Here is a 14,844-nt window from a genome sequence, read left to right as displayed (position 1 = left end):
CATGGGAGTTATTGTTGCCGCCACTACCCAAGGAGATCGGTTGTTTTTACAAGGCCCGATCACGGCCTGATGCTAATCTTTTTATAGTGGGGTTATTACGACAAGCGCCCACTTTTGTGACGGCGTCCCGGTTCTCGTTCTTTTTACCAACCAAAGCGAGGCTCGAACCCGGGCAGCTCAGGAGTGAATAAGCAAGCCGACCACTAGCCCAACGCCGTCACTGCCACCCAATACAATTTATTACTGCAAACGTGCTTCTTCTTCTTTTTTTTGAATTCCCCTTTTCTAACAGGTTTTTTATCTTCTAAATGCATATTATAAAGCTTAATACTAATCGCAAGGAAAAATTTATTAATAAATACAATACTTCCCTTTTTTACATTATTTTTAATTTGATTATAAAATTATTAAAAAAACTGCTGGTTTTTAATTGAAAACGTTTACCAAAGAAACTAGGGTCAATGTGTCAATACAATTATTAAATAAATCATTTATTTAATATTTAATATCCAATAAATAATCGACAGAATCCTTCAGGATTTCAACAAACCCGCTGTTTTTATGTTAAAAAACGTGCTTGACTTTTCTTGTATTTGAAATATTGCTGTTAAAGTTTCCCCTACGTCATTAAATTCTATTTATATTTCAGTGATTTTAAAAACGATGTTCATAAATTAAAATAAGGAAATAAAACTATGTAAAACTAAGTATTTTTAAGTTTTTATTTACAATTTATTTCTTAATGACGTAATTGTATTTTTATTACAAATTGTGTATTTTTAAGTTGTTTCCTTTAAATCTACTTTTTTCGTAAAATTTTCACACTTTTCTTAATGACGTAATTGTATTTTTATTACAAATTGTGTATTTTTAAGTTGTTTCCTTTAAATCTACTTTTTCGTAAAATTTTCACCCTTATGAAAAATGAACGAGCTACGAAGGTAACTGAGACCATTGAGCAAGCCATCCAAGCACTTTGTATGACATTGAGTTCTTCATACGGCCCAAAAGGAATGGATAAAATGCTTATGAAAGGAAATAACACGACTATTACTAATGATGGTGCTACAATAATGGGATTTTATAAAACTCATCCAATTCATAGAATTCTAAGTAGTGTTAGTGCAACACAAGATTCGAACTGTGGTGATGGGACAACATCTGTTATTTTATTAATTGGTTGTCTTATAGAGAGCTTAAAGAAGTTAAAAGAAATCGGTGTTCATCCATCAAAAATTGTAGATGCTTTAGAAATTGCAAAAAAAATTGCTATTGAATATATTGACACCACAAAAATAAAAGTTGGTGATACGGAGTTCTTGAATGTGGCACTTACAACTTTAAATTCAAAAATTGCATCAAAATCATTAAAAATGGCAAATGTAGCCATTAATTCTTTAAAGATTGCCAAAAAAGAGCAAATAAGAATAGTTAAAAAACTTGGTGGGTGTATAGATGATATAGAACTTTTTGAGGGAATACTCTTAGCTAAGGCTTCTATTGAAGTACCCAAAACTGCTAAAGTACTTATTTTACAGTTTTGTTTATCTGCTCCGAAAACAAATATCGAATCTAAAATTATAATAAATGATTATACTTTAATGGAAAAGTTTGTAAAAGAGGAACGGGAATATGTGATAAATTTAATCAAAAAAATAAAAGGTACCGGCGCTAACCTCTTAATTATTCAGAAAAGTCTTATGAAGGAATCATGCTCAGAACTAGCCCAACATTTCTTAAAAGGCTAGGGATCGCTTTTATTAATAATGTAGATCGTAAAGATATTGAATTTCTTTGTACTTCTCTTAATACTAAGGCCATCACCGATATTGATCTATTGACAGAGCCTTTAGAAGTTCAAGTTAAAAATGTTAGAGATTGGATTTTACTAAAGAATATTGGATGTACAATTTTGGTGAGTGGGTGTGATGATCTTGTCGTTGATGAAGCTGAAAGATCACTTAATGATGTGTTATGTGTTGTTAAAACATTAATGGAGGAACCTTATATTGTTGCTGGGGGTGGATCTATTGAGACTGGTATTTCAAATACCTTGGATTTGTACACGGGAACACATAGTTTAATAATGAGAGAAATAGCTGTAGGTTTCTTGGCAATGCCTCATCTTCTAGCACATAATGCTGGCCTTTATTCAATAGATGTAATTTCAAATTTAAAAAGAAACATCGGTATTAATAGGCATTTAGGAATTAGTCTCAGAACAGGATCCGTTTCAGATATGGTCAATGATGATGCTATTATTCAACCAGCTTTAGTAACTAAGAGCATGGTAATGCTTGCTATAGAAACTGTGCAAGCACTTGTAAGAATTGATGATATCCTCCCATCAGCCATTTAAATATTAAAATTTATTTTATAAAAACTGTTTTGCACTATTTTAATGTTAAAGTTATATTTTGTTTTCTAATTTCGAGTTTTATCTCTTGTGCGGGTAATTTAGTTTGGCCCTGGCGAAAAATGGGGAAAGAGCTCTTTCTTTATACCTTGCTCCTTAAGTATTTATTTAAATTAGAGGCAGCTTTTATAAATCAAATAGGCTTACTCAGGAATAATCAAAGATCTTATAACATGTATGCCAAGCAACTCTATGCTTACCCCAGTCCCAGCCCTGTCGCAACAATAATTTTATCCTGGGTGTGTGAAGTATAGTTTAATTCAAAAATATTTTTAATTTTAACTTGAGGCTAGGGTAGTATATTTTAATCCTTAAATATAATATTTTTACTACACAAAACATTTATTTACATTAGGGGTATTAATCTTGGCTTATTTTAACAAATTATAATTAAATTAATTTATCTTGAATGTGAGTAGTTTAATTTAAACCTTAAATATAATATAACGTGTTGAAATAGTATTAAATTAATTTATACTGGGCGTGGGTAGTTTAATCTAGAAATATAATATAAAGTGTTGAAATAGTATTAAAAGTTAGATAAATATATTATACTTTAATAAATATCCATGTTTACCTCAATCTCTTTCTTTATGTAGCCCCTTGATGTTAATGAGGCCGCCAGTTTAAACAATTATTGTTGAAGAAGATTGATTGATTGTTGTAAACGTAATTTAGCAATTTAATTCTAATCTAAGGAAAACTAACAAGTATTAACAACTACAGCTTAAATAAATCCAACATTTTTTTTTAATTCTAATCTAAAATTTTTTAATTACAACAAGTTTATTTACACCTCTATTCTAATAAACTTATTGTTTATTAAATCGTTTGTCTACATTAGTACGATTGTTTTTAATTTATGACAGCGTGGCCGAGTGGTTAAGGCGGTTGATTCGAAACCAATTGGGCGTGCCCGCGCCAGTTCAAATCTGGTCGCTGTCGATTTAAAATATAATTTTTTTAAAAAAAGAAAAAAACTTGTTTTCAAATTTTAGATTTATTTTATTAAATTGGTAATTCTTTCTTTAATGTCTTTGTATTCCAATAAGATTTCTAAGGAAAAAAAGAAAAAAACTTGTTTTCAAATTTTAGATTTATTTTATTAAATTGGTAATTCTTTCTTTAATGTCTTTGTATTCCAATAAGATTTCTAAGGAAAAAAAGAAAAAAACTTGTTTTCAAATTTTAGATTTATTTTATTAAATTGGTAATTCTTTCTTTAATGTCTTTGTATTCCAATAAGATTTCTAAGGAAAAAAAGAAAAAAACTTGTTTTCAAATTTTAGATTTATTTTATTAAATTGGTAATTCTTTCTTTAATGTCTTTGTATTCCAATAAGATTTCTAAGGAAAAAAAGAATTGCAGGTATATTACTGCTATTCTTTTTAGAAAAATAAACTCTGTTTATTTTTAAGTGATTAAGATATTCTTGCAAAATTGTCATTAACGAATAAATTTCATTATTCGTTAATGACATAAAAGGTAAAAAGACAACACAAATATTTTGAAGTTGCTTATTATCTTTAAGTAAATGTTTTTCATTCATTGCCAAAAGATGATTCTTTAGAGACCGCCTTACAAATGCATCAATTCTATTTAATATAGTTCTGATAAATTTTGTATCTGTAACGATATTATTTGATACGGCAATAATTAAAGATGGATTTACAGGGCAAATAATTAAAATTGCTTTAAATATTTTATCATTTAATTGTATTTTTGTAGGGGTTACAGAAAGTAATTGTAAAGCAAGGAGTTCATTTTCAAATTTTATTAAATTATTTGATGAATTATACATATTATTAACTCCATTGTGTGATTTTATATCATTAACTCTCTCGATTTGTTTCCTTGTAAAAATAAGTTCGACTAGGATAGTGATAACACTATCATCTAGCATCCTCTTTGTAGTTTTATTCCTTTCAAAATTTATTAACACATTCACAATTAAAGTATGAAATTGATATAACACTTGCCTATTCATATTATTTAATGCTTTATTAAATTTATCTAACGGTGTCCGTTTTACTATTTCATCTAAATACGGAATACGTAAATCGTATTTGGCAAAAAGAGTATATGAAGCGGCAAAAAAAACATCAAGTAACTCATTAATAAGGGGTGGTAGTGATTTACAACCTGCCAAATGTGTAAATAAATAAAATATATCGTCACATATACCCGCGCGCATAACGTAATCAAAAGTTTGTTTTGACAATATTTCCTCTTTAAATTTTTTTGGTTTATACGGGGCATATTTTCCTTTACAATCCAATGGTAGAACAAGCATTTGATACATTTTGTAGTATTTTAATGGGATTTGTTTTAAAGAATTCAATATTTTAGCGGGTGTTGATAAAATACCACAATATTTTGCACAAGTTTCGTGTATTCTTCTTAAATAAACAAGTGAATCTAAAGAAGGAATGGGATGTTTTAGAAAAACTGCTACATTAGCAACGATTCTGAAAAATCTAAATGTTATGCCATTTTCTTTATGAACTAGCTGTTCAATAAATATTCTTTGTTTTTCTGGTAGTTGTTTAAGTTCACATATTTTAAGTCGTTGCCTCAAATGTGTAAAATTGTTTTTTTGACGGGTTTTTGGATATTCAAAACATTGCTTTTTTAACGGTAATGCCCGCTCTTTTTTTAATTGGTGATCACCAGAGTAACCTGCAAAAAATGTTGGGGGTTGTTGATTTTGTCTTGAAGTAGCCGTGATCACCTGATGTTGAGGTTGATGACAGTTTATTTTGGTAGCGACAACATCTCTTGGTGACATGGGACGTCTTATCATACCATACTGTTGCTCTACCATACTAATATTCTTTTGAAGTAACAAATTATTATTCTGTTCATATTGGATTTTCGGGAGTGTTGGATTTCCCAACTTTACAAAATGATCTCCTTTACCCTCCACAAATATATCTATTAGCTTTTCAAAATCGGCCAAGCTTTCTTTTAAAACCACCTGTTCTAGCTGTGAATTAGTAGGAATTTCATCAGTTTTTGTTGGTTTCACCAGATGTGTTTGTACGGGTTTTTTACGTTTCTTCAAATTTTTTTCAAATGAAATTTCGGGACTTTCAATTTGTTCTGTTAAAAAATCTTGTGGTACAAAAAGTGGCTTGTTCCTCCTCCTTTTTACCACTGAACCACCAATTTCGTTTAAAACAATTTCCCCTTTAGCCACAATTTTTGGCTTTACAACTTTTTTATCTGTAAAAGCCAAACCACCAATTTCGTTTGAAACAATTTCCCCTTTAGTCACAATTTTTGGTTTTACAACTTTTTTATCTGTAAAAGCCAAACCACCAATTTCGTTTGAAACAATTTCCCCTTTAGTCACAATTTTTGGTTTTACAACTTTTTTATCTGTAAAAACTGAACCACCAATTTCGTTTGAAACAATTTCCCCTTTAGTCACAATTTTTGGTTTTACAACTTTTTTATCTGAAAAAACTTCTGCCTTTGATTTTAAACTCTTAGTAACTCTTTCTTTTAAAGCTACGTTTTCTTGTTCCTTTAATATCCCCTTTTTCACCTTTTCACTCTTAATAGTTTGAAACGTTCTTTTGACACTCTCAAAATCCACTTCCATGTCACTTTTACCCAATGAAGTATTATTTTTACTTTTATTCAAAACATCAACTTTTACATTATCATTTTTACTCTTATCAATTGAATTTAACATCAATATTTTACTCATTGAAGCAGATTCTTCTTTCTCATTTATAATTTGCCCTGTCACACTCTCAAAAGCAAAAAGTTGTGTGAATGGATCTGTTTCTGATTTTTTATCTCTCTGTATCATCTTAAAAGTTTTTGGATAATCCTTTTCATCACTCATTGAGGGCTTAAAATTTATAAGAAATAAATAAAAAATACATTCAACACGAAAAAATTAGGCCTAAAAAATTCATTTTTTCATTTATACAAAAATTTTATAAAATTAAAAGTTTGACACCATATTAAAATAACGGTGATCATAAGAGCTTAACTGATTTATCTTTGGTTTGTGAGTAAAAATATCAATTTTTTGTTAATAAACAAGGAAAGGTTTTTCAAAATAAAAAAGATAGACACAACAAGAGTATAAATTAAATTAAAATAATTATAAATCAGCTCTTAATACCTTTTAAAGATGAAATAACCCCCAATAACAATAATTATGTACCCCTTTCTATTTATTATAAGTAGATTTACCACACTTTACATTTAAAATTGTCATTTTTTTTAATATTTATCTTGAAACGTCAAGATCCATAAAGTATTTGTTTTTGTAATATATGGAGAATAAATTTTTTAAAAAAGATTTCGTGGCCAATGGTGGTGTAATATATAAAGTAAATCATTTGGAAAAGTTAAGGACATGGTTGTAGTATTTTAGAGAGTCTAAATTAATATATAAAAGAAAAAGAGGCTTCTACGGGGGTCGAACCCGTGATCTTCTGATTACGAAACAGATGTTCTACCACTAAACTAAAAAGCCTTTTAAGACAAAAAATAATGTATATATTTTCAGTTAAACAAAACGATTTTAAAAGCATTTCTTTTGTTTGGAGACAAAAGTCGAGGAAAAGATACACGAAATGAAAATAAAGAAAACGCAGGTAAGTTTTTTCAAAAGAACTTTATGAGTTTCTGAGAAGATGGTCTGCCCGGAATTAGAGAATTCCCAGGGAAAACGGCTGAAAAACTTGCTTTGGAGATGGTCAACCCGAAATTGGTGAGTTGGCAGAGAATATGCTGGAAAATAAAGAATTAATTGTGTAGATGATCAGCCCGAATTAGAGAAAACGCTGGTAAGTTTTTTCAAAAGAACTTTATGAGTTTCTGAGAAGATGGTCTGCCCGAAATTAGAGAATTCTAGATAAAATGACAGAACATAAAGAAATAGTTGTGTAGATCATCAGCCCGGAATTAGAGAAAACGCTGATAAGTTTTTTCAAAAGAACTTTATGAGTTTCTGAGAAGATGGTCTGCCCGAAATTAGAGAATTCTAGATAAAATGACAGAACATAAAGAAATAGTTGTGTAGATGATCGGGCCAGAAATTAGAGAATTCGCAGAGAAGTTGGCTGAATTAAGCCACTAAGATTCTAGAAAATTAAAGATGAAGACGTATTTTCCCCAAATAATTAATTTTCTCCATAATCTACTTTTATTTGTTGTAAATAAGTAGCTAGCCATAAATCCAACACTTTATTAATTAAAAAACAACTAGGTATTATTTGACCTCTCAATTATTTAACTTCCTAAATCCCATTACAAGATTTACAATTTTTTAAATTTATAATAAAGTAAAACGCACTCAAAAATAATTTAAAATTTATACAACACTTTATTTATTTCCTTTTCGTTATTTCAAACAACTTTTTAAATCAATTTATTACACCACTTTTTACTTAAGTTCTTAATATATCTGTTAAAAGTATTTAAAGAAATTGGGGAAATTTTAACAATATCAAACAAATTTTAAAATCAATTTATTACAGCACTTGATTACTTACGTTCTTAATATATCTGTTAAAAGTATTTAAAGAAATTGGGGAAATTTTAACAATATCAAACAAATTTTAAAATCAATTTATTACAGCACTTGATTACTTCACTTTTTAATTTATCAAACAAATTTGAAAAAATTTAATACACCAAATCGCCTACCGTTATATAAATCAATTTATTACTTCCCTTTATTAAATCGCCCGCCGTTATATAAATCAATTTATTACACCACTTTATTAAATCGCCCGCCGTTATATAAATCAATTTATTACTTCCCTTTATTAAATCGCCCGCCGTTATATAAATCAATTTATTACACCACTTTATTAAATTGCCTGTCGTTATATAAATCAATTTATTACTTCCCTTTTAATTTATCAAACAAATTTTATTATAAATTTTTTTACAATTTGCAGTACTTTCTCTTCTGCTTCATCTATCAATATTTTGGCTGAATCATTAATGTTTATACAGAAGTCTTCAATAAATACACCAATTTTCGATCCATCATTTAAAAGGATAGTAAATTTAAGGCCTTCTTTAATACACCATCCAATATTAGGGCAAAAGTGGTGCTTTAAAAAAAGGTTATCATTTAAAAGTAAAGTGTTTTTACTTGATGGATGATCAACTGTAAGTAAATTTTCACATGTAAAATTTTTATCTTCAAATCTTTTAAAAACTAATTTTATGTCAAGTGGAATTTCGTTGCTTTTCTGAAAATTGCTTTTTAACATCTTCCCTCCTCTTTCTTTATTTGTTTTAGCTTGATAATATGTTATTTCATAATTTGATCCAAACTTCATTGCTTTAAAATCTTTACATTCAAGTATACTGATATTACTAATTGTTTTATAATAAGTATAAATACCCTCTGTATCTTTAAATTTTATTGTTCTATCACAAACGATCTTAAAATAATTTGCAAGATAATTAAAATGTTTTAAAACTGTATTATTAATAAGTTTTTTATCAACTTTTACATTATTTAAAAAAATTGTATAAGAAAAAAATTCTGTATTTTCAGCTAAAATTACTATTTCTTGTAGTTCTGTGTTTAATAGAAATTTTATTCCAATTTTATTATCATTTTTATTAATTAATTGACTTTTATAAATTTCTCCATATTTAGTGATTTTTGAACAATTTTTTAATAATCTAAAATCAGGGACATCAATAAATAATTCATTAAAACTTATGTGATTTAATGCTTCATTAGCACTTAAACGGATATTTGGATTTAAATGTGTCATTTTAGAAATTAAATCTTTTATTTCAACCCCAACATCTAATTCTGATAAATTTATATCTTTTTTTCTTGATAATAAAATTTTATAAATAACCCCAACTGCAAAAATATCAATTTTTTCATTATATTTAAGATTTGTATCGTTAAAATTGTTAATATTTTCATTATAATTTACATTTTTAATATTTTCTAATTTTTTAACTTCTGGTGCTAAATAATCTTTAGTTCCACAATAACTGAAATCATTTTCATTTATCAAACAAGATAATCCAAAATCACATATTTTAATGCAATCTTCTTTAATTAAAATATTTCCTAATTTTAAATCTCTATGAATTATATTTTTTAAATGAATTTCATTTAAACCTATTAAAATCATTCTAATTATTTTTTTAATACCTTTAAGATCTAATTCGTGATCATTTAAAAAAGTAATTAAATTACAATCACAATGTTCAAGAACTAAAGAATTTGGAGTTGCCAATTTTTTGAATTTTATAATGTGCTCATTATTTAAAAGTGATAATATTTTACATTCATTTTTAATTTTATTATTTACATCGGAATTCCAGTTAGAAAATACTTTTATTGCTACAACTTTGTTTTCTAATAAATCTAAAGCCCTATAAACTGTACTAGTTGCCCCTTCTCCTAGAATTTGACAGATTTCGAATCTATTAGCACTTTTTCTATTTTCCATACAGCAAGGGTTGAAATTAAAAAAAAAATAAGTAAAGGGCTGGTTTATTAAATAAATATGACATTTAACATGGTATTTGGGGTGTTTCATATTGAAAAGCGTGTTATGGTTTAACTCGCATTAACATTTATGAGTTAATTAATAAATCTGAATATATGACATCATTGTTACAAAGCTGTTAATGATTGTAATGTAAACCTAAATAAGCGACTTATAAGAATGTTGCTATAATGCTGTTAGGGATTGTATTTTGAAATTAAATGGCGCCATATAAACGGGCTGTTGCTTCAATGCTGTTGGTGATTGTAATGTGAACCTAAATAAGCGAGTTATAAGAATGTTGCTATAATGCTGTTAAGGATTGTATTTTGAAATTAAATGGCGCCATATAAATGGGCTGTTGCTTCAATGCTGTTGGTGATTGTATTCAGAGCTGAATAGAGCGAAAAAAACAATTTGCTACATTATTGTTAGAATGTTGTTGGTGATTGTCCTGTAAAACCAAATGACACCATAAAAACGGGTTGTTGCTTCAATGCTGTTGGTGATTGTATTGTAAAATCAAATGACACCACTTTATTCGATTCGCACTTTATTGTAAGAATGTTGCTACAATGTTGTTGGTGGTTGTACTGTAAAATGAAAACCAGTGCAGACTGTAGACTTGTGGCGGCATCTGTTTTGTTTTTTTTTGCTTTAGTACATAGTTTTTCATTACCCCCGAATTATATCTCTTTAGTAAAGTAGTATATTTAGAACAAAAACGCCAATTTTAGAAAAAATGCCTAAAAATACCCCCCAAGAACTATAAAATAATTGTTTATGAGTTTTCTAATATAATTTAATTTCTAAAAATGCCTTAAAAATACCCCCAAGAACTATAAAATAATTTTTTATTTATGTTTATGAGTTTTCTAATTGAATTTCTAAAAATACCCCCAAGAACTATAAAATAATTTTTTATTTATGTTTATGAGTTTTCTAAAATAAGCCACTATTTTTATTAAATTTTTTAGTCTTTTTTTCTTATATCCCCCCCATGGAAAAAGATGAGGGATCGTGTTGCTCTATTTGTTTTGGTGAATACACTTCTTCAGGATCCCATAGAATAGTTTCTTTAAAATGTGGGCATATCTTTGGTTCAGAATGTATTGAGAAGTGGTCAAAAGTGTATAAAAAACATTATTGTCCTAATTGTCATTTACCATTTAAAAATTCTCAATTGCGGCCAATATTTGCATCTAAAATTGTTGCTTATGAAAGCGAGGTGGAACAACGGATGATAGAAAAATATGTAAAAGAAAATGAAGCTAAAAAAGCATTAGAAATAGAAATTTCTATATTGAAAACACAAATTGAGATAATAAAAGCATCAAATAAAGCAAAAATTGTAAATTTAGAGGCTACAGCACTAAAATTACACATGAGTTTTAAAAAATATTGTAAAATTCATTTTTTTCCAAATTCTACCAAAATTGTTTTTGACCCCATAAATCAAGTTATGTTAATTTCTTGCCTAAAAAATGGGGAATACGGCATTTTTAAATATAGCGTTACCGATTTTAATATTTTTTCATTTATTCCATTACCTGGAAATGTAAAATGTATGAAAATGAGTCCATTTGGGGATGGTTTATTGTTAATTGCATGTGGTAATAGTATAGAACTGGTAAATGTATATTCTGAAACAATTATTAAATCTTTGGCTTTTGAAAACAGAACAACGGCTGTATGTTTCTGTAAAGAAAATAGGGAGTGTGTATTAGTGGCAGATTTAGCAGGGAATTTATATTTTGTAAATCTTACATCTTACGAAACAAAAAAATATAAAATTTGTAATGAAAATATTCACAGTATTGTTGAAACAGGAAATACGATATATTTAGCCACAGTATTTGGTGTTTTTACAAATAATTATAAAACTTTAGACAATCCATTTGAAAAAGAAGAAATCGGATGTTTTGGTATCTGTATAAGTTTAACAAATGATTTTAATGGGAATTTACTTGCAATTTATAGAACTCAAGGATATTGCGCTACGTCTTTTATACTTGGAAACAGGAATTATTATTTTGATCCCGAAGTAAAACATTATTTTAAGCACGATGATTTGTTTTTTAACGGGTATTTATTTATTACAGATGATTTAAAAAATAGAATTAAGGTGTTTGACAGGAACACTCTAAAAATGGTGTATTCTTATTCATTTAAAGAAAAAATAATTGGGTTTTGTGGAGATTCTAATATCTTGGGGATTTTAACGGAAAGGGGTGTTTATTTATATGATAGCAAGGGGGATTAGAATACGTTAGCAAGGGGCGAGCTTTTAAGAAAATTATTTTGTGTATAAGCGTTTACTTATTATTTATGGTTAATTGCTTTGTATGTAATTTTTAATCTAAGGATTATTTATTGGTCTAAGACCTGACTAGCGTTTAAAGTGCCCAAAGTCAAAAGTAATAGGAAGTGGTTTTATTATGAAATAAAGTCAAAATCTTCCTTTACATTTTGAATATGCCAAAATTGTTTTTATTATGACATTAAGACAAAATCCCCAAGTAGTTTGAATATGCTGGAATTGTTTTTATTAGAAATAAAGTCAAAATCTTCCTTTACATTTTGAATATGCCAAAATTGTTTTTATTATGACATTAAGACAAAATCCCCAAGTAGTTTGAATATGCTGGAATTGTTTTTATTAGAAATAAAGTCAAAATCTTCCTTTACATTTTAAATATGCCAAAATTGTTTTTATTATGACATTAAGACAAAATCCCCAAGTAGTTTGAATATGCTGAAATTGTTTTTATTAGAGCGGCGTTGGGCTAGTGGTCTGCTTGCTGTTACACTCCCGAACTGCCCGGGTTCGAGCCTCGCTTTGGTAGGTAAAAGAACATTAACCGGGACGCCGTTACAAAAGTGGGCGCTAGTCGTAATAACCCCACTATAAAAAGACTAAGACAGTATGGTACTGTCTCTAATTATAACGCCAGCTCAGGGTCAATGGGACACTTAGTCTTAAGGCTAGCCGACCGTCGGCAGAGGGATTAAGCTGGCATAAGGGCCGTGGGGGGTTTACGCAGCAATGCGGTTCCCCGACCGGATTACAGAGAAACACACGAAGAAAACTAACAAAGTATTAACAACTACAGCTTAAATAAATCCGAACATTTTTATTTTTTTTTTGTTTTTATTAGAAATAAAGTCAAAATCTTCCTTTACATTTTGAATATGCCAAATTTGTTTTTATTATGACATTAAGATAAAATCCCCAAGTAGTTTGAATATGCTGAAATTGTTTTTATTATGACATTAAGAGGACAAGTGCCAATATGTCCTCAATAAAAAAAAGTTGGCAAAGAAAAGTAAAGTAAATTACTCACCCAAAAATGAGTATTTTGCAATTAATAGCCCATTGCACTTAAAGCCAGATGAGGTTTTTAGATGCTTAGAAAGAAACGGAATTTGCACTTCTAATGTACAAGTTGAACGTATTGTCAAGGAGAGTTTTAATTTTCTGAGATTGTGTGTTATAAGAAAGAAAGAAGCCCCAATAGATACCGCGTGGTTGGCAAGGCTAAAGACTTCGCTCTTAATCGGGTTGTGCGCAAGACTTAACAAGCTTTGCATTATAAAGAAGCTGGTGGAAAAGAAACCTAATAGTTTAGAAAGCTTATCCATTTTGACATTAAACATAAATTGTGTCAAGCTAAAAAGAGAAGAGCTGATTTATCAGCTTGAAAAATATAAACCTACAATTTTTTGCTTGCAAGAAACAAAAAGAATTGATAATGGAAAAAGACTGTTTATTAATGGTTATAAGGTTGTTGAGAACTTTCAAAGCCTTAACGGTAATAACCTCGGGATGGCTTTTGGTTATAGAACTGACAGTGAAATTTTGGTTGATGTTAAGGAAATTAAAGATAACTTGATCGTTGCTTCCGTATCAACTAAAGAAAAAAAGATTCTAATTGCTAATGTTTATGTTCCGTGCAACGGGCAAAGAAAGAAAGAGACTGTAGATAGTATCTCAGAGTTTTTAAGTCTTTATGAAAAAAAGAAGGAGTACTCAGGCACAGTTCTGATTGGAGATTGGAACCAAACTCCTGAAAATGTTTCACAGATGTTTCTGAAGAAGGGCTTTAAAATGTATGTGGATAAGTGTGTTCGAAAAGGAACTCGTTTTTTGAAGAATAGGCACTTGACAAAGAGACCTATTGACTTTGCTGTATCAAATGATCCCAATCTGATTTTGAAACAGTGTAAAAAACGTGGTTGGTGCATTTCTGATCACCTTCCTGTTCTTGTAACGACCGATTTGCGTAATGAAAGTAGATCATGTAGAAAGAAAATGGTTTTTGATAGAGTTGGCCTCCAAGACAGAGGTATAATTAGGGATTTGAAAAAGATTGAAATTCCCTTGGGTATTAATGAATTCAGCTCAGAGCTTTGTAGTTTTAAATTAGCTCAGGTGCTTAAAATCAAATTGGAAGAAAAGAAAATCTTGAAGGAGGAGTTAATTACTGACAAAGTTCAATGGCTTCCTAAAAATTTAAAAAGACTTATTGAAGAAAAAAGGATGATTGATAAGCTTGTTAGAGAAAAGAAAGAAAGTGTTGAGTTGTTTGATTTGGCACGTTCTGCTGTACGAAAAGAGCTGTATGCTCATAGACGAAAACAATTCTTGAAGTTCATGTACAGAGGATTGGACGCAGTTAGAGCCAACGAACCGCGTAAAATGTGGCAGTGGCTAAAGTTGATAACTGGGCGTACAAGGAAAAGCGCGTCAAGTGGACCAATCATTGACCACAGGTCTAATACTGTGGCGAATGAAATGAATGAAAAATTAGAAGTTTGGGCTAGCCACTTTGAGAATCTCTCTCTAAAGCCCATGTCTTTCTTAGTTGGTGAAAAGTATGTGGTTGACCCAAGAGTTGAGGTTATTTCTGATGCTGAAATCACTT

At 29.2% G+C, this 14,844-nt stretch overlaps 1 protein-coding gene and 2 non-coding genes across 3 annotated transcripts; 2 read left to right on the top strand and 1 right to left on the bottom strand.

Moving 5' to 3' along the window:
- The first annotated feature begins 1,711 nt into the window (after positions 1 to 1,711).
- LOC143922125 (uncharacterized) lies at positions 1,712 to 2,359 on the top strand. Its single transcript, XM_077445373.1, has one exon. The coding sequence runs from the start codon at positions 1,712 to 1,714 to the stop codon at positions 2,357 to 2,359; it is 648 nt and encodes a 215-aa protein (XP_077301499.1).
- Positions 2,360 to 3,280: 921 nt separating this feature from the next.
- TRNAS-CGA (transfer RNA serine (anticodon CGA)) lies at positions 3,281 to 3,361 on the top strand. Its single transcript has one exon. It is a non-coding gene; the product is annotated as a tRNA-Ser (tRNA).
- A 3,482-nt stretch (positions 3,362 to 6,843) lies between these two features.
- TRNAT-CGU (transfer RNA threonine (anticodon CGU)) lies at positions 6,844 to 6,915 on the bottom strand. The gene has a single exon. It is a non-coding gene; the product is annotated as a tRNA-Thr (tRNA).
- Between the last annotated feature and the right edge of the window lie 7,929 nt (positions 6,916 to 14,844).

The sequence above is a fragment of the Arctopsyche grandis genome, unplaced genomic scaffold, assembly GCF_051622035.1.
Source record: "Arctopsyche grandis isolate Sample6627 unplaced genomic scaffold, ASM5162203v2 HiC_scaffold_470, whole genome shotgun sequence".
NCBI lineage: Eukaryota > Metazoa > Arthropoda > Insecta > Trichoptera > Hydropsychidae > Arctopsyche > Arctopsyche grandis.
This window is presented reverse-complemented; position numbering and strand designations above follow the sequence as displayed.

Excerpts from the sequence above, each read along its gene's own strand:
- LOC143922125 (XM_077445373.1), top strand. The coding sequence starts at position 1,712 with ATGCTCAGAACTAGCCCAACATTTCTTAAAAGGCTAGGGATCGCTTTT.